Source organism: Drosophila obscura, unplaced genomic scaffold, assembly GCF_018151105.1.
Source record: "Drosophila obscura isolate BZ-5 IFL unplaced genomic scaffold, ASM1815110v1 contig_1, whole genome shotgun sequence".
Classification (NCBI taxonomy): Eukaryota; Metazoa; Arthropoda; class Insecta; order Diptera; family Drosophilidae; genus Drosophila; species Drosophila obscura.
In genome coordinates, this window is record NW_024542679.1 from 1,414,997 (window position 1) to 1,439,570 (window position 24,574).

Sequence of the window (24,574 nt, forward strand, 5' to 3'; positions counted from 1 at the left end):
TTCCCAGCTGCTGCTGCAATGCCATCAAACATCATCCCTAACTGAGAATATATTGCCACACAAAATCACACAGTAGCCGACACGTGTCTCCCGCCGACTCCTTTTCCACCGATAGTTGTTGTTGATATGCCTGACCAGCTCAAGTGCTCCTCCGACGCGTGTGGCTAATTCGTTTTTATCGAGAACCACAATGCATATCAATTAGGCTGTTAATTGAGAGGCGGCTGCACGTTGCTGAAGAGTTTTTTTTACGAGCCTGCAAGCCCTGTCGTCGTCGTCGTCACAGTCGAAAGAGGACAAACAGATGTACGTACCACATAAAATTTCAAATCAAATCCAGGGCAGAGCCAATACGAAATATGCCCCAGGCCAATTGCATTCTAACAAGCGAAACAAATTCAATTTTCCCGGCTGTGCCACAGTTCCCGATGTGCAACCCCTCGCTTGCATTCGTTCCGAACACGTAGAGCCTCGCCTCAGGCTAGTGCAGGGCGAATGCTGCTCGTCCCTTCAGCGTCGTCAGAATGGAACAATTTCCTCCTCGTACAGCGGATCCAGTTCCAGGACGTGAGAGAAGTGAACGTTTGCTTGGCTAGTGCGCGGCTGCGACGTGGACGAGGAGTGTGAGTCCGAGGACAACTCAATCACATCCGGCGAACAGGAGACTCTGTCTGAGGGTACTTGCCGGCAGATTCGCACTTGGAGACCCTTGACCCTCATGTTACCTCGGGCCCCACGACCGCCACGGCTGCTTCGTTTGCGATTTAGCGGTGCTGGCGGATGAACCTCTTCCATATCCGTTGACGAATCGGAGGTTATGTGTCTGAAGATCTTTTTGGCCATCATCACGGACGATGACGTTCCCGGCGAGTCGGACGTAATATGCACAAATTTCTTAAAGCGTTTCTTTTCGCTTTTCTGCATTTCGTTTGTTGGCGTTGGCGTTGACGCATTGCTGTCGGTGATGGTGATGGAATGGCTGTGGCTGTGGCTGTGACTCTGCCTGCCTGGTCCCGGCTTTCTTCGTTTCTTTTGCGGTTTCTCCTGCTCCTGGAAGTAGGAGACAAAGTCGGTGCGCTTGATCCGAACTCGGCATTCACGCATCTGCTTCAAGTCCCGGAGACTAAGACGATTTAAGCGCACTTCGGCCTTGCGTGTCAGACACTCTTTGATTAGGCGTTGGGTTAAGTCGGCGTTGTCGTAGATCTCTTGTGGATGGGTGCTGCCTGCTGGGTCTGCTGCGTGGCTGCTTGTTTTGGAGCTTGGTGAGGTTTTGAAGCGCTTGTTTTGATGTACCTGAGTATTAATTTCTTGTGGGAGATCTGACTGCGGCGTCGTCCTCGCTTCGTCTACTTCCTGCACTGCTGCTGTCCCCGTCTCCTGGCTCGTCTCCTTCTCTTTTTCATCGGGCTGCAACACGCCTGTCTCCATATTAAAATCAGACGATGTGGCCGGCGGAGGCGTTAACTCTTTACTTACACCAGACAAATTGTCGCAGGGCTCCTCGGTGGAGTCGTGCATGGCCATCGTTGAAGTCTCCGAATTCACGCTGTCAGTTTCCGACAAGCCGCGCGTCTTCGTTTCTCGTGGCGCCGCATCCTCGTCTTTTGTGGTCGCTGGTGCAGTGTCTCTTAGGGTTTGCCAGCTCTTGAATTTACTTAGTACCGAGCTGCATTCTCTCAGGCCATTGCTGTCGCTGGCCACATCCTGAAGCTCCTCCTTTTCGAAGCTCCAGATGTCGGCAAAGGCCTTGAAGCCGCTCGTTTCGTTGCTGAACTTTGTACGGGTATCCAGCAGATCGCCGAATGACCGCTTCTCCGGATTCATCGCCGCTTCTGGGGATGGGGACTTTGCCGGCTCGGACACGGACTCGGCCATGGGCTCAGGCTCGCGCTCCCGCTCAGTCTGGGACTCTTCTTCTGGTTCGGAATGGGCAGCCGAGCTGGTGGTGGGCGGCGATCGGCGACCACTTCGCATGCTCCGATCCATGTCTGAGAGCATGGCATTGGCAACCATAGCAGCAGCTCGAATGCGTGTCCTACGGCCAGTGCCCGTGTAATAGGCTTCCGACTCGTCTGAGGCTACCTCCTCCTCGTCCTCATCTTCGGAGATCACTAAAGAAAAAAAGGACACGTTTATTCTGGATAATCAAAAAACTGGGCTTTGGCCTACCTTCATCCCAAAATTTTCGCGGCGGTTTTCGCTTCTTTGGCTGCTTCGGCTCCTCTTCCTTCTCATCCGCGCTCACCTCAGCCTCCGCTTCGGCCAGGTTGGCCGCATTCTCGTAGCCCTCCTCAATGGTGCCATAGTCCAGCTGCGGCCGATCCTTGTACTTGGCATAGTCAATTGTTAGGAACTCCAAGCGATCGTTTGCCTCGGCCATGTTGAGCGCCACGAACTTATTCTTCAGATCCTTGCTCTTCAGCAGCGCGTTGCAGCGCTCGTGCAGGGTGGACCACTCCAGGGCCCACGAATAGCGCTTGTTGCGCGGCTGAAAGATCACCGTCAGCAGATCCTTTATGAAGCTGCGCGGCAGTCGCAGCGCCTGCAGGGCCTTGTAGATGGGCTCGTAGTCTCCCACGGGGGCATTGTGATTGGTTATGGTAACGATTTCATCGACATCAATCGTAGAGCTAAGCAGCTCGTATTTGATGCTGAAGGCATTTTGTGTGGTGCCGCCAGCACCGGGCCCCGTTTCGGCTGCGGCCCACTCATCATCAATGAAGCGCTTCTTCTTGATGCGTGAGCAGCGCTTCACTTCGTTGTAGTTATTTGCTGTCGGATGCAGATAGAAGGCCGTCAGCCAGAACTCCGCCTCCATGAAGCCATGATCACTGAACACCTTGGCCAGATCCGCGTAGTTATTCGATAGCTTGTGCTCCAAGTTGAGCATAAAGTCCGTGGTCAGGCCGGGATGATAGCGCCAAATTTCGATGGCATTCAGCTGCTGGCCAATTATCTTCAGCAGCAGAGCAATCTTGGCAAACTGCCAGCCTGGAAATTCCTGTGGAAGAACAGACATTTCAGCAATCAATGGGAGTTCTTTGAGTCGGTCCACTCATCTGGCGACTTACCCGCTCTGCCAACAGTTTGTAGACAAAGTCTAGGACCTCCTCGTTGTTGGGTACGTTTTGAAAGACGGGATCTATTTGGCGATCCATCTCCTCGTCGACATCTGCCTGGGGCTTCTCATCATCATCGCAGTTCTTGTAGTTGCCAATATTGCTGGCACGATTGCCCTTGCAGATCTGCTGCTGATAGTTCAGATTCAAGTTGACGGTGTACGGCTTGGCGTGGCTGTTCCGCTGAGACTCGAGCTTTTGCAGCTCGTTCAGCAGAAAGGTCTCGCTGTTCTCCCGCTCCTCCACATAGCGGTACATTAGCACCCTGAAGTGGGGCAAGTGCGTCAGGAAATCGTGCTCGTTTAGGGCCATCAGCTCCAGCAACTGATTGCCCAGCACATAGCTCGTGTAGGCCTCCAGCATGACGGCGAACGAGGTGACCAGATTCAGCTTGAACTTCTTGAACACAATCTGCTCGAAGAAGCCGCTTTTGCTTAGCCTCAAGCGAACACACACCTGGGCGATGAGACGGGCAGGCGTAAAGTTGATGCTCTCCGCAGCTGGAGCCTCTTGCATGCTCAGAGCATAGAAACGTATGTTGTACATCTGTGGAGGGGATCATCGATCAAATATGAGTCACATAGAAGGCGCAGCATGTCCCCCCACTCACCATGTTGTCGATCGCATAGCCCCGATTCTCGTCCATAACGAATATTGTCAATAGATAGAGGTGTCCCACCAATGTTATGGCCGTCTGGTCATGTGCCAGCGATTCAAAACTGGCATCGGCATTGCAGTTGAGCCAAGCTGCCAGAACCCTGAGGGAGAGCTGCTTCAGTGCCTCAAAGTTGCCCGCATTGAAGAGCTGTATAAGTCGCAGCAGTATCAGGTTTAGCTTCTCCTGCTGCAGGAACGTGACATCTGCAGGACAAAAGAAAAGAAGGCAATCAGTAAAAACCTCCAACATGGAGCAGTCGCCTACGCACCTTCATGCGTGGCAGCCAGCACTGAATGCTCAATGGTATGATGCTTGTTCTGTCGCAGGTTGGCAAACAGCTGCTGCAGATAGGGCACGCGCCAGGGTCTGCCCTGAAACTTGAGTATATATGGCCAATCGATTTTGGAGAGCTCCTCAATCTGGGCAAACGATGACGTCGCCTTGTTCAGGTAGTAGAGCAGCATGCGTTTAAGTCCCTCCGAACAGCTCATCCATTCCTGGCTGAACAACAAGTGCAGCGAGTGGTGCGCCTGCACCTGGACAACATGACGCAACGAGTCCTCCGGCACGCCATCGATATTGGGCAGCTGGCAGACCTCCCAGCCGTAAATCAATTGCATCAATCGCTGGTTCCCCATCAGCTCAAACACATCCACATCGCTGCTTTCAGTGCAAAACACAAACATTTTCTACAAATAATGCCGAAGAGGGGGGAGGTTAAGCAATGGTCGACGGCGTGGCTGGGCTGAGACTTACCGCTGAAAACTCATCGTATTCCAGTTTTGAGGCACAGTCAAGAAACTTTTGGCCATTGTGCAGTTCCAGGGGTAAAATTACTTCCATTTCGAGGCCTTTTTATCACGGTAAAACTCTTATTTCATGTTTAATTTGCATTTTATAAGCCGGCCGCATTTCAAAATAGTACTACTGCGGATGATTCGCGGGTTATTTCAGCTCTTTGTTGGCTGGCGTTTTGCTTCCTAAATTGAGTGTATATTTTTAATTCTGCAATATTGACCGTGCAATTTGTTAAAATTTATAATTAGACCACCCTCAATTTAAATTTTTTTTTATATTTTTTTTTTTAAATCAGTGAGTGGCGTGCAGTGTGACCGCGGATTTATCTTTAAAATATACCGCCTGACCCTCGGAAATATACCGAAATATACCTTGTCAATATCAAAATATACCGTAAATATACTGACGGACACTTTGATATTCCTCGATTTTGATGTTCGGTTTAATATTACTAACTAGTTAGAACCTTAAAGACCAAAAATATCATTTTATCAGATAGATACAAAAATTTTCTACAAGATTGGCAAGTTTCCAGAAGTCCTTTTTATTGCATTGATTCCATGAAAAGGTTCAAACAAAAGCGGCCAAAGCATAAAACGTAAATGTTGACTAAATATGACGTCAGTGTTGCTGGTCAACCAGGTTTCTGCTATGCATATGGCACTTTGTATACCGTATTTTCTTTAATTGGTGTTAAATTTATTGTTCCAAGCTCCATTGAAACATTAATAATGCAGTTTTCTTAGATTGAGATGTTTTTTACCCATTAATGCATATGTTTTGTGTTTTATAAATATATTTATCCCGGTTCTGATACCTATTATTTGTACCCGTGAGCTGCAAAATTTCGTTAATAACTTTAAAACAGAGACTGAGTAGTTTCTGTATTAATTGGAGCATGAAATTACCAACAATATCTCTATTCTATAATATCCATTTTCACAAGGTATGTAGATTGTTGCTCATTCCGATCCAAGGTTGCAGGACAATGCTGCTAATTCATTTCCACATGTTGCTGAATTTTTTCCCATACAAATTAAATGTATCTTACGGGAACGCGTATGGAATGACGCAACAATGAATCTTCATTCCATACGTGTTTCTCACACCACGAAAAGTCACCACGAAAACGCTCTCTCCACCTCTGAAAAGAGAGCAAATTTTGAAAAACCACCACGAATTGAGAGCGAAAAATGTCAGTATTTTTTGTGCGCTAAATGAGTTTGGCGGTAATTTTGAACTTAACCCACTTAACACCCCGCTATTTAAAAAGTTGAGCCATCTTTGTTAAACCGCTGAAAATAATACAATTTGTAAAGGCTCCCTGTAGCTCCACCCTTCTCTTTACGTACAAGACAAAAATTACCACCGACATCTTTCACCTGTAATGCCTAAAATATGTTAAATTACATAAATGGAAATATTAAATACCCCCCTGGTTGAAATCGTATTCCATAATTTTGATATTCCGCTTAATAATACTAGCTAGCTGGGACTCTCAGCCCTAAAAAAATAATTTAATCCGATAGATACATAAATTTTCTACAAGATTGGCAAGTTTCCAGACGTCCTTTTTATTGGATTATTTACATATTAAGGTTCAAACAAAATCAACATAAAACGAATGTGACGTCGTTTTGTGGCGCTGCCAGACTCGTGCAATTCGTAGTTGCTGCGGGCTGCCATACCATGATATTTTGTCACATGATATTCCTCGATTTTGATATTCAGTTTGATATTACTAGCTAGTTGGCCCTCTCAGCCGTAAACAAATAATTTTATCCAGTTCCTCAATGAATTTTGTTTAGGATTGGCTAGTTTTTAGAACTCTTTTTCATTGGATTGCTTACATATTAAGGTTCAAACAAAAACGGCCAAAGCATAAAACGTAAATGTTGACTAAATGTGACGTCATTGTTGCTGGTCAACCAAATTTCTGCTATGCATATGGCACTTTGTATACCCTATTACCTTTAATTAATATACCCTAAACTGGGCGGCCGACAACTGACACTGGAAATAGCCAGAAATAGCCAAAGAAAAACTTTAAAGAACATTACGAAGCTAACAGCGGGCGAAGCCGCCATCTATGTAAATTTTATGAACATAAATTCAAAACTCATCAAAACCGAAGGGATGACCATTCAAAAAACTTTAATAATAAAAATTACTCGTAATACATTTTTCAAGCTTAAAATTAATTTTAAGCCAATGTCTACATTATATTTCGAGATTTTTTAATAATCTTTTCTTGAATATTTCCTTCCTTTGCCAGAACTCAAATCTGGCGGGCTAGTACCGAGAATGGCGATCAATGACGATATATATGGCGATTAATAACGAACTAAACGAACTAGTTCACAGTTCAGGAACTATTTATGTCGTAGCGCCCGCCATTTGTCATGGAGCGATATGCCGCCAGATTGTAGGTTTTTGAATTTGAATTTAAATGACTTGGTGCTGAAAGTGCTAGTGGCTACAAAAAGTACATAACTTTAAGGGGAGCTTACATCTTTAATGACATATTTAAATGATGGCTTGTAATGGCCACATCCATGCATGGCTTCGCACGCTCGTGGCCAAGTTATATGTAGAACTGAATCTATAGACGGCCCGGCCCGGCTCGGCTCGGCCTTTTGTTGCCATCTGGCGCATGCAAAGTGCAAACAAATGATTATTAGCTGGCAACAGCACAGCGGGCAGGCGGCCACTACACTACTCCATCTTCGCAATGAAACCACCAAGGGATTCCTATACAAATGTCGCATTCTGAATAGAAAGGCATTTGCCGCGGGCGGTCATGGGGGGAGTGTGACTTGGTCAAGGCATGTCTTCAATGCAATTTCACATTCTCGTGGGGTTCCGTTCCTCTTTAAAGGCCAACAGTACCCGAACATGGCAGATATGGCATCATTCAGTGACGCATCCAAATGGATCGCTCAGTGGTATAAAGGTCGCCTGCTAATGGCTGCAATTAGGCCAGACACATAAACAGGAAATGATTTACAATCATCAGTTGCTGCTGCTGCTGTTGCTGCTGCTGCACTCCCAGAGGAGCCAGCAAACACATGTAGCAGCAACCACTACGAGTGCCACCTGTCCGACTTGGCAGCGATTTATCAGTGGCAAAATCAATTAGTAGCTACGTAGCTTATCGTTGGGGTGGTTGGGTGGCTCTTATACCCCATAACCCATTCATTATACGCACCGGCAGAGCAGTGTCATAAATATTCCCATCATCGTTTACGAGTATAGGCATTGCTGGCAGGGCACACGGGCTGGGGGATGGGCAGGGGCTGGGGCACGGGCATGGGCACCCATCAAATGGCCACAAATGAAAACCTGTTGATGTCCGCACACCCAGTCACACCTGCACCCAAACAGCCATAGAGCAAAGGTTGACATCTTCAGCAGCTCTCGTAATTGAAGAAGCTTTTTCTATCTTCTTTTCTTGGTGTTTTTTAACCCGCTATGGGTTACCAGGGGTTGTTGCATTTGGGTAAAAGTATGTAACATTTTCGAACCTGCAAAGTGTCTTGCAGGTTCTTGATCAGTCGTGGGGGTACACTATATCCATGTATGCCCGTAGCATGCCTTTCGGTTCATTCAGAATCCTTTGGCTGTATTTGCTATATATTTTCCAGCCATTTGAAGCGGGACTTTGAAGCTTTTATCTGTCCTGCCATTTTAAGAGGTGTCCTTTCATTCGCATTCTCGATTATTTGATTCTTTTCGAAGCGCCGGGGCCTCGTACGACGACGACCTCGTGCAAGGTGCCCGCAATATCGTCATAAATATTCATGAAGCACTAAAAGGGTTTTTACTCGAATGCTTAGCTGGAAGCATGTGGCGCTCGCTCCACCCACCCACATCGATGGCACTGCCAATCGAAGGTGAATGGCAGCGGCAAAGAATTGTATTTGTATTTGTGTTCGGTCAATTGCTGCCCCGTTGACTGAATGAAATGCAATGCAATATGCAATATGCTCGCTGAGTGGTTTCACTTCATTGTAAGCGTGTTGTGTTGTGTTTAATTTTAAATGCCTCAAGGCGGTAGGCGGTAGGCGGCGCCCCGACCGGGAGCATGTACCTGAATTTGAATGAGTCCGAGGAAGGGCCCACGCAGCAGTCCCAGTCCTGGCCGCAGGCTACAGTCTGGCCAATTCCCCAGGGGGATCGGGAACGCATTTGGGTTCGGGACGAATAAACAAAAGTTGTACGTAGTAGGGCCGCGCATGTGTGCCATCAACTCAAGGAACTACAACAGCCAGGACCAATACTGGCCCCCTCCCCAGCCACAACTTCCGTTGCATGCAGCAGCAATGGAGGACTACAATGGAGGACAGGCATCCAGGACATCCTGCCACCCATCATTGCCTGAATGTGTGTGTGCGTGTGTGTGTGTGTGTTTGTGCGTGCGCAGCGAGGTGGAGAAGAGCCCTCTAGTTGTTGTTGTTGTTATTGTTGTGTGGGCACACGAAGTCCGATTCGATTCGGGCCATATTGCCGGGTGGACGTTCGGGCCGCGAATCGCTTCCGTTTTTGATTTATAAGCGACTGCTGCGCCGTGCTGCGTATCATTAGCAGTCGATCAACAGGTTTACGCACACGCAGGACCCCACAGACAGGACAGGGCTCCCAACTGTACTCTGTACTGTAACTGTACCACTGACCGTTCAATCCTTCTGCCCACCCACCCACTCAGGCGCGGTGCAAGTGTCCGCTAATTGAGTTCCAGGTGGACCCACAAATCCACTTATAAAAGTAATTTTCATGTGGAAAAAACTATTATAAAGCAGCGAACCAATATCAGGAGAAGGGAATCCAATCAAGGATAAATCGACTGACCGCAGACCGCAGAGCCCAACGGAAGAGCGAGCCCGTTCTCTGATTTCGAATAAAACAACAAAAATAGTGCAAAAATATACTCGGGTGAGTGGTTTGGAAAAAGTATTCAATATTCAATATACGTAGGAGGCAGCGAGTGGTTCTAATCCAATTGTGGCAGGCACCCCCCGACTCTGCCTCTATTGGTTTCCCACAAACGGAAAATTGAGTTATAAAAATTCAGAACTTGTTGCGCTGAAAATATAATTGAAAACTTAATTTTTGATAATTAAAATTAATATTATTACAAAATGTTTCTTTCACGGGGCTTAATAGAATTCCGCAGATATTTTTAGATCTCTTTTAAATACTTTTTTTTTTACAAAAACCCAAAAATTGTAGAAATTAAAAGACTGTCTAAAAAGCAAACTTTGCTCCTTAAAATTATAAATTTCAGCAGGCTGAAACTTAGTGCAATTATTACGCGTTTTTTTCTATAAACAGAAAATAATATATAATGGTAATTTGAGCATTGTAATATGCAATAGTGAACATACATACATACATATATATGTATGTATCTTAAGTGTTGGGACATTTTCAATCCAGCAAAATATACTTCTGAAAATGCAGCCAAAAATTTGCAAGAAATATTAAAATGAGGCATCGCCACCCTGCCCCTGATCCCAGCATCTCGATGCCATTTCTTCATATTTAAGTATTTCGGTATTTGAACTTAATTCCCTCCAGATATGTTACATATATTTAATTCAATTTTCAGTTTTAATTACTTAACAAATAAAACTCGAATTTCGATTAATTTGTTGTGCATGAATTAAATAATAATTCAATAATCAGTAAACTCCAATCCGCTAATATGTACCTCCATAGCCAATACTTCACAGAGTTCTGCCGGAACTAAATTAATTAAAATGTTATCCCACATTTTTTGGGGCTGGCTTGAAACCCCTTCGTCGGCTTAGCGGCCTAAATTTTGATGCAAAAAAAATACCACTGAATTATGCAGCAGAGAAAGAACTCTGCTGTGCATTAAAACAGAATCGAACGTGGGTCGAGAGGGTTAGGGGAGGTGGTCTGGGGTCTGGGCCAAGTAGCCCCAGTCTGCTTGAGACGAGACATTTTATTTGCACATTTGCGGATATTCTGTTGATTTACGCATTTTCGTTAATGTCCGTCCCCTAAGTCCCATGGAGTCTGAAGATTCCCCCAATGAAGATTTCCTTCCATTTGCACTCTTTTTATAGGGACAGGCAACAGGCAGTGGCCAATGGGCTTCTGCCACGTGGGTGGGTGCTGGTTGCCCGCGTGAGACCTATTTAAACAAAATACTTATAGGCAAATGCCATCCTTTGGCAAATATTTGCCCAGGCTATTTATCGAGCAGACGACACACCATGAATAGACGAGAGAGAGCGAGAGAGCGAAGGAACCTGGCAAATTCGATTTCCACCAAAGTTGTTTAATTTTGGCGCGAAAATTTCTTTTCAATTTGTTTGCCCAGCAAACTTCACAAAAGGATGTGGCTCAAGAGTGTCCTCTTTAGAGGAATTTGGTTGGCGTTGCCGTTGCCCCTGACACCACATGAATTATTCTCAAGTAGGCAGGCAGGCAGGCAGGCAAATTAATAATGTACAAGGACTCACAGGCGATTCGGAGTGCGAGTGCGAGTCAACTAACAAATTCGCAAGAATGTCAGCCGCAAAGGCCATAAATATTTTCAGTTAATTTCAATTACAATTCGACTTGACTCCTGTGCACGTTTTGTGGCAGTTTTCTTGGTTTGGTTCCCGGTTCCCGGCTCTCCCGACCGCTGCTGATTGTGGCCATAAAATTTGATGCGTGCTCCATCATCACGTTGGGCTCTATATATTATAATTTGAGGCAAAGCCGCTAAAACTTTCATCTGGGTCGGCGTCAATCAATCAACGACAAGCGCACAAATTAAGTCCAATCTAACCCAGAGTTGGCTTCACACTCGGACCATCATCAGTCAGGAGTCGGTGGTCGGTGGTCGGTGGTCGGGAGTTAGCAGCTCCAGTTCCAGCTGGCCCTTCCGCCAACGCCTCTCAATTAGTTGGCCAATCCAAGCGGACAACGAACAACATCATTTAATCAGGCGACCCCACACAGATAAGATACGATGCGACTTTCCATGCTGATTGACGCGCTCCTCCGCCCTGTGCCTGACGCTGCCTTGTGCTGGACTTTGAAGAGTTGATACCATGGAGATGACTTTCCAGGCTGGCGCCTAACAGCTGCGGTGGCATGCGCCGCTCTGACCCCTATGCAACGGGCAGAAGGATTACCATAAATGGGGCATTATAAATGAAGATAGGGCGACAATTTAGTTGTAGAATATATAGGAATCTATATAGATAGGCAACGCATTTCCAGCGATGGGTTTGCGGGCAAAGATTTTCCTGCTGTTCCGCCTTTATTTTCCATAAGTAGCACAGGGACTTAGCCTGCTTTTAAGTACTTATAGTCTGTGTTGTGTGGCGCATGTATGCTAATCCATGTGCTTGGTTATGCAGCACATGCGAGCGCATAGCAAAAACTACTTTGGCTGGAAGTGCAAACAAATATCAGCGCCCACTGATGCTGCCACTTCCTGCTGCCAGTTCCAGTCGCAGTCCTGGAGTCTTTGAAGTCTTTTCAGTGGCCGCAAGTGCAATCGCAAGCCACTTACGCCGTTGGCCAAACAAAGCCATAATCTTGACTATGAGCCGGCATATTAACCTTTAAAAAAGCATCATTATCGCCTTCTAATGGCCATCAGCCTTCCATCAGGCTCCGCTTGCTGCTCGTTGGCTAAAATCAGCAACGAACGGCATGGAGTGGAGAGCGTGGAGAGAGCAGAGCTGAGCTGGGAAGTGCGTAGGATTACTGCGGCACTGTGTATCCCTCCAATCATTCCGCTGCCAGCAAACATTCGTTGATTCCCTTCCATGCGGAATGCGGCCTCCTGCTGGTTGCTACCTCGGCAGCAGGACATTAATAGGCCATAAATTGTAACTGTTATGCGCTGTTGCCTTTTAACGCAGCGGTCGACAGGCGGCATGGCATGACATGACCTACGACCTCCAGCGGAGCCACCCCCACCGCCCTTCAATTAGAGAGGTTATTTAGCTAAATCGTTATCCCTGTTCCGACCCCCCTTCCCATCCCCCTTGTTCGCCAGTCTTGTTGGAGTAACGATTGCTCCGCAGGACCCCCAGGGAGCAGTCGAGTGGCGTTGGTTCTGACTTAATTGAGCATTCCCCCTCGAGGCGCTGCGGCTGCGGCTGCAGCCCGCAGGCCTCATCAGCTCACAGCTCACAGCTCTCAGTCTCTCAGTCTCTGTTTCATTTACATTTCCATATTCTTTGCTTTTTCGTTTCATAATTTCCACAGTGAGAATGGACCAAGCGAAGACAACCACAAAGACAAAGACCCAGAGCCGCCTGTTGCTGCTGGTTGTGTTGCTCCTGGGCAGCGCCTGCAGCAGCCTGGCCACTGGCAGCAGCAGCAGCAGCAGCACCGCCAGCAACGGCCTCTCCGAGCAGGTGCTGGACCAACTGAACGACGACAGCGAGCTGTACAACAACAACAACAACAAGCGGGCCTGGCAGTCGCTGCAGAGCTCCTGGGGCAAGCGGAGCAGGAGTGGCGGAGACGTGCCGGAGGCAGGAGACGACAACATCTACATGACCGGACACTTTGTGCCGCTGGTGATCACCGATGGCACCAACACCATCGACTGGGACACCTTCGAGCGGCTGGCCAGCGGCGACCTGCAGGACATGCAGCCACAGACGCCGCAACAGCAACAGCAGCAGCAGCAGCAGTCGGGCGAGGATATGCTGGAGGCAGATCCGGAGGCGGCTGGCAACATGGAGAAGCGCGCCTGGAAGAGCATGAACGTGGCCTGGGGCAAGCGGCGTCAGGCGCAGGGCTGGAATAAGTTCAGAGGCGCTTGGGGCAAGCGCGAGCCCACATGGAACAACCTGAAGGGCATGTGGGGCAAGCGCGATCAGTGGCAGAAGCTGCATGGCGGCTGGGGCAAGCGTTCCATGCAAGCGTCCCTCAACTAAGCAGCAGCAGCAGCAGCAGCAGTCCAAAACTATTCCCATACTAATCAGAGGCATTTACCTAACCCAAACCTGTAACTAACCAATAATAAATACGATATGTGTGTGTGTTCCCCCCCCAATTAGAGGTTCCTGCTACCAACCAGGCAGCTGAAAGTCAATTCCGAAAATGTATGAAAGCCGGCAACAGACAGATACAAATACATACAATCTATATACATATATATATAATACTTATTCCAGATTGTATTTTAGATGCAGACAGTATTATTATAAAGTATATCAAGTATCAACCTTAGCACCTAGCATCCTCTCAGTATACCGCAACAAAGGAATCTTTGGCAAGAATATCGCTTTAATTTAGTGACCGTTAACTTAGTTAATGAATTGTGCATATATACAAACATACATATATTTACATACATATACACTTGAGTATACATAAACACATACGAGTACAACATATACGAGTACTACCACTTAATGGCAATTATAAATTATAAATATGAAATGCAAATACGTTCAAACCCAAAACAAAACTGCAATTAAATTTGGGATTTTTCCTTTGGGGCTTTGGGTGGCTGAAGGAAGCTGGCAAGCAAGTGAATGCTCAGGATATGGCTGAGGATGGTCCAAAGAGAGCGCTAACAGAGAGCTGTAAACGGCAGCGGCCACAGTCTGTTGGCGCAGAGCCTTGGGCTGTTAACAGCGCTGTTACCCTTGCTGTCGATCCAAGTGGAGCTGTTTCCTCCTCCTCAGACGCCTGTGTTCCCGAAAAACTAAAGAGATAGCTTACAATGTAAAAGCTGAATAAAAATAGCGTAGCTACTGTATAGTTAGCTCTTGCCAACAGCAAACAAAGCTCCGCTGAAACATTGCATCAGAAACTGACCTTGCAGAAGAGTCTCGCAGATCGTTCCCCCTGGGCCTGAGCCTGGAGAGTCTACGATCAAAAAATAATAATAATAATGATTTAATTAAACTTGAGCTGCAACTCGAGGGCGCAAACAATTCCACTGCCTAATTTGTGTGCGAGTGGTGGCGGCTGCTTCATGATTTAATTTCAATAATCCATGAGTGGGAGCAGCAAGTGGGACTGGACTGGCAGTGGGCACAAATTGGCAACTATACGCCCGTTGCACCCGCTGATGAAAGGCCCCGCTGATGTTGAAAAGAGTGAAGAAAGAACTCGCTCCACCTGCCTCCCTCGACTGCCAAGCTGGCGGCACTAATCGTGGCCCATGCCACCACGGCAGACGCGCGTCTCAATCCCAATGCCAGCGAAGCGGCGACAACAATCGCAGGCCCTAAATTGCCGTCAGCCCGCAATTTGTCGCCACTTCTGTAATGCCACAAAATGATGACACTGGGGGGAGACACCTGCCACCTGCCACCAGCTCCAGCTCCCTTATAAACGCTGCTGCTGCAGGCCGCGTTCCCAGTCGAAATGTTTGCATCGAATCGGAATCTACGCACCGGCATACCCAGCCTCTGCCTCTCCCTGTGCTGGTGTCTCTGCCTCTGGCTGTCTGCGGTGGTCGCGCAGAAGCAGAACTCCACAGCGGACGCCTGGACACCGCTGAAGCCTCCACAGAAGCGGCAGATCAGCGTCAGTCTGGACTCGGGCGGCTCAGCAGCAGCCGCAGCAGCCAAGAGCTACGATCCACCGCCGGAGTTCTATCGAGGACCAGGTTCAGTGCAGAAGCTGGACAGCACTGCAGCTGGATTTATATCCAAGTCGATTGGTGCACTTCCTCCCGGCGGAGGAGGAGAATCTGCAGCCAAGATTGGCGGCTTTAAAGAAAGTCTCAGCGAGGCCTACGACAAGTGGCGCCAGGGAGGCGGTCGCCCGCTTCAGGATCGCATCGGCGTGGGTAAGTTCAGCCGAAAGTAAAGTGAAGATCCCCTCAGAGCTATCCATTCCATAATCCGTAGGTCAGTACGGAAGCAGCGGAAGCGAAGCAGGAGGCAAAAGCTATGCTTATGAAGGACATCCCTATCCGTACGACTACGCAGCAGGACCCGCACACGGCTACGAGCAGGGAGCTCTGCCTGGCCACGGCTACGAGCAGGGACCACCAGTGCCCGGCCACGGATACGGCTCCAGTGTCGAGGCGGGAGGACCGCCATACCACGTCTACAGGCCGCGACCCGAGCCGGGACACTATGCGGGACCAGGTGTGGAGTACAGCTACAGCTCGTATCCCATCGACTCTCACGAGATTGTCGCGCACAAGGGATCGCCGGAAATCTCACCGAAGGCACTGCTGGCCAAGAGCTTCCTCATTCCGCTGGCCAGTGCCACGGTCTTGGGCATAGCAGCAGCTCTGATCAACAATCCGCTGCTGTTTCAGCTCGCCCCAGTTCCGGGGCTGGGGGTCGGAGTGGGTGTCGGCCCCTCCATTGTGGGAAAGCGTAAGAGGCGAAGACGCGCGATTCGATTATAGGAAAGGATTATAGTTTTCCCATGAAATAGTTCAGCCTCTCCGATTTTCAGACCAATTCGACCAATGATAGATAGCATTTTTAATGAATAAATAAATCATTTTATTCGATAATTTAATCAAGTTAAAAGAGCGAGCTGATTTTAATACCCGTACTCAAAAAAGAGTTAAGGGGTATATTAGATTTGTGGTAAAAGTGGATGTGTGTAACGCACAGATGGAAACGTTTCCGACCCCATAAAGTATATATATTATTGATCAGCATCAACAACCGAGTTGATATGGCCATGTCCGTCTGTTCGTCTGTCCGTCCGTTCGTCTTGTTTGTCGCCTGGATCTCAGAGACTATAAGAGCTAGGGAAACCAAATTTGGTTTCTAGACTCATGTGATATCCCACTGCTACAAGTGCATTTCAAAATGTCGCCCCGCCACCACAAAGGACGAAAATCTGTGGCAGGCACAATTTTAGCGATACGATAAAACTAACGAGAAGGAACGTGTGAGTCGTTTCTGGGGACACGACTCTACTTATACCCGTACTCAGTCAGTATATACATTATTGAGCTTATGATTTTTTAGAATTTTAGAAAAAAAAAAAAATTTTACATTTTACATTTTTTTGCTACATCTGCTATCTACATCTACATATACAATGTATATTTTACATCTAACATGTAGATTCTAGATGTACCATTCATATTCTACATCTCCTCCGCTAGGGGTTGCTCGCGCACTGAACGCGGCAGAGTGTGCGAGCGAGAAGGAAAATGAGTTGCGTTGTCGTTGGAAGGAGGGGGCAGGGGAAGCAACTGAAAATTAATTTCTTCATTCTGGCTATAATTATGATCCGATCTGATTCAGATTCGGCAGTCTGGTAGATATGGTCATTCTCTACGATACTGCGTTTTTAGTTTTATCGTGTTTTTAAAACTGTGCCTGCCACAGATTTTCGTTCTTTGTGGGGGCGGAAGGGGGCGGGGCGAAATTTTGAAATACACTTGTAGCAGTGTGATATCACATGAGTCTGGAAACCAAATTTGGTTCCTCTAGCTTTTATAGTCTCTAGATCCAGGCGTCAAACAAGCGGACAGACAGCTGGCTCTATCGACTCGGCTATTGATGCTGATCAAGAATATATATTTTATGGGGTCGGAAACGTTTCCTTCTCTGCGTTACACACATCCACTTTTACCACAAATCTAATATACCCCTTAACTCTTTTTTGAGTACGGGTATAAAAACGCAGTATCGTAGAGAATGCCCATATCTACCAGATTGCCGAATCTGAATCAGATCGGATCCACACTATAGCCAGAATGCAGAAATTAATTTTGAGTTGTTTTTTCGTTCTAATTTCTCTCATTTTCTGCCTCCACTTTCAAACGCTCAAATGACAGATTTTCTGCTGATTTCTGTTTGCCTGGTATCTCAGATTTGAATTCTACATAAATCATAAGCTCAAAAATGTATATACTGACTGAGCACGGGTATAAAAGTAGAGTCGCGTCCCCAGAAGCGACTCACACGTTCTCGTTTGCATTAAATTTGAATGCTTAAAAATTCAATATTAAATCTAAATTATTCCTGTTACTTGGCCACGCTACACAGGGATGCTTTTGTCAGGGCGGCACCTGACGGTCAAGTATATTGATTTTAGTTCTAAAAATGGTCGCCATTGTTATTTGTTATGTGGGTGAGGTGGGCTTTATCCTTGAAAGCTCGGGATTTTGTGACGTCATACGTCACACATCATACCCTTATCCTTATAATTTTCAAAATGACCGCCAAACTCTATTTAGCGCACAAAAAATACCGCTGACAAATTTTCCGCTTCGGTTTTCTTCTTCCTTTTTGCGGAAAATTTTTACTCTTCTTCTTTTTTGCGGAAATTTGTTTTTAGATCTGCCATATCGGTTCAAAGCGAATCGGTAATGAAACGGGTAGCAAAATATCATGGTGGCAGCCCACAACTACGAATTACACGAGTCTGGCAGCGCCACCGACAACGACGTCTCATTCGTTTTATGTTGTTTTTGTTTGAACCTTACTATGTAAACAATCCAATGAAAGGAGCTGAATCCTGAACAAAATTTATTGAGGAATTGGATAAAATTATTTTTTTGGGGTTGAGAGGGCTAACTAGCTAGTAATATTAAGCCGAATATAAAAATCGAGGAATATCAACGCTCTTGTCGTGTCGGTCAGTATATTTACGGCATTAATGAAAAGGTCCATTGCGGTATATTGTTGATGGTCGCTATCGATAAGTTTTTCCCGCAAATTTTATTAAAAACACAAAATTTTATTAAAAAATCAAAGTACGATAAACAGCATGAACTACTCCCGGTGCAAAAGGTAAGATTGCGAAATACCACCCACGAAGATATGACTAACACAAATTCAATGTCCACCAGCTCGCCGTTGGTGGAGAAGAGCTTGGATCTGCGTCTCCGCGGCGCCCAGGCCAAAACATATCTCAAATGGTGCACAATTAACGTGGCCCTCCTGTCACTGCTGCTGTTTGACTTGTCGCAGACGTGCCCCTCGCTGCATTGGACGTACTTCTTCGTGGCCGAGTGCTCGGTGACCACGGTGACGGCCCTCAGCGCGTTGGCCTGCCTGGCCAAGTATTTGTGGTTATGTTTAAGCGGCGACCAGGTTCTGGGCACAGATGTGCAAAAGTGTCTGCTGGATGGCTATGATGGTGAGGAGTTGATTCCGGGGTGTTCATTCCGGGACCATTCTAATGCTTTCTCGTGGTCGTTTAGACAACTCTTTCAGAACCATTTTCACACGGAAGGCGAAGAAGCCGCGTTGCTATGAAGTGGACACCGATTTCGAGGATGATACACCCATTATCAATTGGCATTCATCGTTCGAGGACTCCTGCTGGAGCTCTCCATCGCAGCGTCGCAGTCCCAGCATCACAAGGACACCCCAACAGCAGCACCAGCACCAGCACATGCAGAATGCCTCGTACAACAGCTCGCCAATGATGCACAACAGTTCGCTGAATATCAGCAACATCAGCGATGACTCGCCCTATGCCGAGCTGCGGCAGGACGACTTCCTCACCGATGCCCGCCAGCTGCCGGCGCTGATGAAGAATGCCCGACGTCAGCGTAGCATCTTGGAGAATTCGGATGGGCCGAGCATGCAGCACACGAGCTCCAATAATTCGTTCTGGAACTGTTGCAACCAACAGTTGAACCGATTGAGGACCATCTATCAGCTGGCACCGCCGCCACCGGTCTCCACCGAGAGCGCGCCCACATCCATTGAGGAGCTGAGCTCGTTTCAGTTCAAGGACAGCAACTCGGAGGTCATCAATCGCATCTCCACGGACAAACTGTCGCAATATGTGGCCAACCTGCGAAATGTATGCCAAATGCTGCACGATGCCGCTGCCGCAAGGCCTTGACTAATAATTTCCTCGTTTCTTTAGTGGATCTCCACCACCATACTGCAGCGCCTGGTCAAGGAGATCAACCATGTGGACGAAATGTTCCGGCAGCGTGGCCTCAACGACTTGAAGATCGGAGCCGTGAGTCTGGAGCGGCTGCGCAAGACAGCCGATAATCAGCAATTTGTGCAGACCTGTGCCCCCATTCTGCCCATGCTGCTGCCCTTTCTCGACACCTTCAGCAATCAGGAGTACTTGGTGCAACGCATCAAGGAGCTGTCGCAGGGCTCCTGCCTGGCCGATTTCCGCTGGAACTCTGGCAACTCGCACAACGGACAGGAATGGGGCGACCACCTGCCCACCGATGCAGCCGTAAGAAACGAGCCACAGAAATCTCTACAAAATCAGTTTATTAATTGATTTCTTGCAGATTATTTTCCATTTGTTTTGCGTGTATTTGGACAGCCAACTGATGCCCATGCCACAGGGCGGGGGTCGGCCCTTTCACTGCCGCTATGTGCTGATGCGCGACGAGAAGCGCTCCACCAAGGACATTGTGAATGCCGTGCACAACAAGGCCCACTGTGCCATTCTCTGCAGCAGCAACCCGCTCAATCCCAAGTTCAATTTCATCAGCGACAAGGAGCTGCACAACTGCGTCTACGACAGAAACAACTTCTTCTACGTCATCATTCAGTTCCTCATCTACATGCGTCAGCAGCAGGAGTCGGCGCTCGAGGGCGTCAATCTCGGCAAGAGTGGCATAAATATTATGTGCGTTATTGAGAACTGAACTGAACAGAACACTCCTCTGTCTCTGTCTCCTATTATATTTTGTAAGCATCCCTACATTTCATGTATACTCTTGACTCGCCTCAGACTCCTCTCTCTCGGCATTGCTCATATATTTTGTTACTATTAAATTATGCATTTGTAATTATTAAGTCAACAATCGAGACTATGAACGGGTCACAACAACGTGTGCGTTGCGGCTACTGCGGTTAGTAGACCCATGTCCCCCTCTGTACGTTCTCCCGTGTCCTGCGTTGCCCATGCGTGGGTCGTGTGTGGTGTGTGGGTTGCCTTCGCTGTCCCCAGCGGTAATTGCGGTCAGTGCCTGGCCAACAATTAACTTGCTTGGTAGTCAGTTTGGGCATCCCACTCTCTCTCTCTCTCTCTCTCTTGATCGCTGGCTGGGCAGTAGCAGCTGCCTGACTGTAATTGCCTTTTCATGATTCTCAATATTGCTGAAAGTTGTTTTGCTGTACGCTTGGTCAATGGCCCAGGCCGTCCTAGCTGCAGCACCTTCTCCTCCGGCATTTTGCACTTCCGAAAGTGACAAAATTAATGGTTTCCGCCGAGTACGATGTCGACATTTTGTCGAGAGACATTGAGAAAATGCTGCAAAAGAAGTGCACGGCACAGCACACAAACTCTTGGCTGCATATACTCAGCGATTGGGTTAGAGTTGAGGCAAGTGGCAAGTGGCAAGCGGCAAGTGAAGGTATCGGCTCTCAGCCGGCCGCATTACCATTTCTCTTGGCCATGCTCATTTCTGGTCTCTGTTCTTTGCTTGCTCCCTGTCTGCCTGCTTTGACGTGGAATCGGTTGGCTGGCTGGCTGGCTGGCTTGGCTTGGATGTCCCCGCTGCTGCGCGCTGCTCGCTGCTCATGGGCTGGCAGGATGGCCTGGCTGGCTGGCACCTCGAGTGAGTAATGTGCCTGGGATGTCAACTTTACACTTTTATCCCCCCCCCCCTGCCCGCATTATATTTGCTCCACCTACACAAACACTCCCAGCCCATCACCCCATCCCCACGCCACTCCTTCCCAGGGGTATACAGCAGAGTTCTGCCTCATGCCCATCCCATCCCATGCCATCCCCTTCCTCGCGTCTCGCTCACCCCCTCAGCAAGTGTGATATGTTTTCCTGATACTTTTTCTCAAGTTGTAAATTGGCTTAAAAATAATTTGTCAAAGCGACGGAGCAACGGCGATGCGATGCCTAAATGGGAGTTGGAACTGGAGCCTTTTCTACCAGCTCAGCTGGGATGCTGCTCCATTTTCTTGTCACAATATTTGGACCCAGGCTGGGAGTGGCATGCAGGCGCGCGCGCCTTTAAAAGAAACGAAACGGAACGGAACGCATGTGCGCGTCTTCATATCCAATTAGAAAAGTTTTCCTTCGACTGCTCCGTAATTGTGTTGATTAGTGCGGCTCGCTGGGTTGGGGGCTTCATCTACTTGTTTTTTTTTTTTGGGGGGATTGGGCTTGGGGAGTTGGCTGCTGTTGACAAAAGGCGACATGGGTGGTGGCGCTGTCCTGTCCCCAGATGCAGACACTTTAAAAGAGAAATGCGCATTAAATTCGATTGCCAATCGTCGCCGCACACTCTCTCTCTCTCCGTCTCTCTCAATGGACTTTTTCTTCTTTTTTGCGGCTTACACAAATTTTCATTTAACAGCCAGCGCTTTGAAGGAGGCTTTATCCAGGAGGCTGCGAGTATCTATGCCGAAATGGAAGTAAGTGTTCTTTGAAGCAACTGTCTCAAGGAGTGGCTCAAGGAGATGTGGCAGGGAATGAGTATGGGCTTATACAGTGAGCGTGGCAAGGCTTCGATTATGAATGAATTAAACGATATATGTACGTGTGAGGTTGCTTCAAAGTTCAAATCAAAGCTCTTCATTTTGAGTTGCTTTATTTAAGAATTTAAGAATGCAATTTAAGATTTATAGCATTTGTTGGCCAATCCATTAATGATAGATAAGCAAAGAACAGTTTCCAAACAGTAACAAAAAAATAGCAACACCAAATAGGAAACGAAATGTGGGAAGGAGGGATAAAAGAAGGAAAAGGAAAGAGATATCTCCTCAGTTATCTCATGCGCCTTTGAATAATTAATTTTTACGTTTGCTACAGCCTCACAAACACACACAAACACACACACACCAAACAGATGTGTATGTGAGAGGAAGGAGCACATCCACACCACATCCCTGATGATCCGATTCAGATACGGCTCCAAGTCGAAGTTGGGAGGCAAGAAAGCTGCAAATCGAACACGCAGGTTTACATGCGCCTAATCCCGTTTGTCAGTGCGGGGAATGGCCTGGGGCTGGCTACCCTACCCCACCTTGCAGCACCCCTTCACACATATGATATCTACCCCTCTGCCCGTGCCCCATCCCCATCCCCTGCCAAAAAGCCTCAAGCATGTCCGTTATTTTGTTTACAAGAAAACATAAATCTCGGCTCCTGTGGCCCTGTGGCAGTGGCAGTGAGTGGGGTGGGGTGGGGTGTGGTGGGGGATGGGCAGGGGGCGCAGTGGAGAGCGGGTGCTGTCTGTGTGCGGTCGAAAGGATTGCCAGCCGTTGCCGTGTGAAATGAAACATATCATCACATCCAGGATTCCCCCACTCTGCCATATCTGTGTCTGGCTGTGGAGTGGAGTGCCGCATCCAGGGTTACGGCCTCTCCAGAAAAGGGTTTGAGTGGGTCTGAGGCTGGCGCTGGCGCAGCTTTGCTTTGCACGCGTCAACTGTAAAATCCTTTTGACAAGCAGCCAGCAAAACTCCTGGGTTCGGTTCGGCTTGGTCCGGCTCCGGCTCCGGTCCCGGTCCGAGGCTGGCCATAAAAAATGTGGGTGCCCTGATCCGGGTAGGGGGATGGGGGTACGATGCCCGGGTGGTTTCAGTGCAGCTTTAGATGCTACAATCCAATTATAAAGAATTTTAAACTATGTAGCGTGAACAGAGGAGGCACTTAAAGTGGGCGACCTAAATAGAAAAAAATAAATAAAACCAGGTTATTAGCGGATGAATCCTCCCAGCACCCCCCACCCACACACACCACATGTGTGTGTGGTGTGTGTGTGTGGGCAAGTTATTAAAAGGAACCAAGTTGTGACGGGCCACAATCAGTCAAGGGCTCACCCAGCTGAGCTCCTTCAGACCACTCTCTCCCACTCTCTCTGCACTCTCTCCCACTCGTGGAGTGTGTGTATAAAAATTGACGTGAAATTTATACGCCATTCCACATTTTGGGTTGCAAGTTGAAGAAAAAATATAGCAACAATCCATAAAGTAAATGAAGCATTTAAGCAAACAAAACCAGGCGACAGAACAGAACAGACGGAGAGAGAGAGAGCTAGGATTGGTGAGTATCAGCAGGAGTGGGTTGTTGGGGGCAGGGGGCAGTGGGGATTCCAGTGACAAAACACTGGAAGCCAAAACTGACAGTGACAACTGGCTGAAGTGGCAGGGCTGAGGAGTGTGCGGAGAGCAGCGTTGATGATGCCGCCACTCCAAGTAGCAGAGCAGCAAAAAAAAAAAAAAAAAAAAAAATTGACATAAGCGGATATGTTACCCCCAGCATCTGGAGGATGATGTGCCCCATATAGGCAGTGGCAGAGACACTGGCTGTGGCAGTGGCGGTGGGGCAGAGAGACTACTACCCATGAGCAGTGAGCAGATAAATTAATGCGATTTTTCATGTTGCATGTTTGAGTTTGATTTATGCAATTATATGTCTCTATACGGGGAAGGTTTTGTGTGTGGCAGGAACAGGAACACACATCAGTGTGCGTGTGTGTGTGTGGCATAGAGCAGTCCGAAGAGGAGGAGTGTGAGTGACATAGAACTTTTGTCAAATACGTCTAAAAGGAGTCATTTTTTATATTTGATATAAAGCGGAAATGCTACAAACATTTCCCGGCAAATAAAAGCAGAGCCACAGGGAGAGCGTTCAGCCGGTACGATACCCTGTAAAGGGCAGTGCGTATGTAGATCCAAAGCAGGCAAAGAACTTTCACTAATTGTTTGCCACTTGCTCCCCCTTTGGTCTACAAATCAGAAAATCTTTGCAGAGGCAAAGAGCAAACTTGGAACGATGCCTAATTGAAGCCAGCTTCCAGGAGCAACGAAAACATTTCTAAATAGGTTTTCTACGACATGCCAAGCCTGTCCCGTCCCGTCCCTGCCACAATGGAGCAGCAGCTGCCGCAAGATGACAGGCAGCAACAATGGAGTCCAGTGTGTCCAGTGAGTGTGCGGGGGGGTACTGGCTGCTCATGTTAATTTGTCATGATGCCACTTGCTTACTAGTTCTGCCTGTGGTCCACACACACACACACACACACACGGGCATACACACATTGGGATTGCACAACAAATGGACTTTGGTCTGCACTGGCATCGACTGTCTGCCTGTCTGTCTGTCTGTCTGCCTGCCG

The 24,574-nt window shown here is 47.7% G+C and overlaps 4 protein-coding genes across 5 annotated transcripts; 3 read left to right on the top strand and 1 right to left on the bottom strand.

The window, feature by feature from the left end:
- Positions 1–12: 12 nt before the first annotated feature.
- LOC111069610 lies at positions 13–4,883 on the bottom strand. 2 transcript variants are annotated; one of them, XM_022359748.2, is made up of 7 exons: positions 4,537–4,883; positions 4,049–4,469; positions 3,733–3,983; positions 3,075–3,668; positions 2,173–3,004; positions 1,480–2,114; positions 1,259–1,421 (listed from the first exon to the last, which is right to left on the bottom strand). In XM_022359748.2, exons 1-7 carry the CDS (start codon positions 4,621–4,623, stop codon positions 1,350–1,352), a joined length of 2,892 nt encoding a protein of 963 aa, XP_022215440.2. In that variant the 5' UTR covers positions 4,624–4,883; the 3' UTR covers positions 1,259–1,349. The 2 variants fall into 2 exon arrangements, with proteins under 2 accessions (XP_022215439.2, XP_022215440.2); XM_022359747.2 differs by having other exon boundaries at positions 13–2,114; positions 4,537–4,882.
- A 4,287-nt stretch (positions 4,884–9,170) lies between these two features.
- Positions 9,171–13,878, top strand: LOC111069628 (allatostatins MIP). The gene is made up of 2 exons (XM_022359768.2): positions 9,171–9,510; positions 12,820–13,878. The coding sequence occupies exon 2, from the start codon at positions 12,825–12,827 to the stop codon at positions 13,497–13,499; it is 675 nt and encodes a 224-aa protein (XP_022215460.2). The 5' UTR covers positions 9,171–9,510; positions 12,820–12,824; the 3' UTR covers positions 13,500–13,878.
- A 1,065-nt stretch (positions 13,879–14,943) lies between these two features.
- Positions 14,944–15,943, top strand: LOC111069581. Its single transcript, XM_022359694.2, has 2 exons — positions 14,944–15,370; positions 15,432–15,943. Exons 1-2 carry the CDS (start codon positions 14,944–14,946, stop codon positions 15,941–15,943), a joined length of 939 nt encoding a protein of 312 aa, XP_022215386.2.
- Positions 15,944–18,205: 2,262 nt separating this feature from the next.
- Positions 18,206–20,288, top strand: LOC111069615 (transmembrane protein 209). Its single transcript, XM_022359753.2, has 5 exons — positions 18,206–18,296; positions 18,356–18,645; positions 18,710–19,320; positions 19,387–19,716; positions 19,775–20,288. Exons 1-5 carry the CDS (start codon positions 18,274–18,276, stop codon positions 20,135–20,137), a joined length of 1,617 nt encoding a protein of 538 aa, XP_022215445.1. The 5' UTR covers positions 18,206–18,273; the 3' UTR covers positions 20,138–20,288.
- The last annotated feature ends 4,286 nt before the right edge of the window (positions 20,289–24,574 follow it).

Coding starts and splice junctions, on each gene's coding strand:
- LOC111069610 (XM_022359747.2), bottom strand. CDS start 4,623: ATGGAAGTAATTTTACCCCTGGAACTGCACAATGGCCAAAAGTTTCTT. Junction 4,470..4,536: donor AATACGATGAGTTTTCAGCG/GTAAGTCTCAGC, acceptor CATTATTTGTAG/AAAATGTTTGTGTTTTGCAC. Junction 3,669..3,732: donor GCTATGCGATCGACAACATG/GTGAGTGGGGGG, acceptor TCCCCTCCACAG/ATGTACAACATACGTTTCTA.
- LOC111069628 (XM_022359768.2), top strand. CDS start 12,825: ATGGACCAAGCGAAGACAACCACAAAGACAAAGACCCAGAGCCGCCTG.
- LOC111069581 (XM_022359694.2), top strand. CDS start 14,944: ATGTTTGCATCGAATCGGAATCTACGCACCGGCATACCCAGCCTCTGC. Junction 15,371..15,431: donor TCAGGATCGCATCGGCGTGG/GTAAGTTCAGCC, acceptor CATAATCCGTAG/GTCAGTACGGAAGCAGCGGA.
- LOC111069615 (XM_022359753.2), top strand. CDS start 18,274: ATGAACTACTCCCGGTGCAAAAG. Junction 18,297..18,355: donor AACTACTCCCGGTGCAAAAG/GTAAGATTGCGA, acceptor AATGTCCACCAG/CTCGCCGTTGGTGGAGAAGA. Junction 18,646..18,709: donor TCTGCTGGATGGCTATGATG/GTGAGGAGTTGA, acceptor GTGGTCGTTTAG/ACAACTCTTTCAGAACCATT.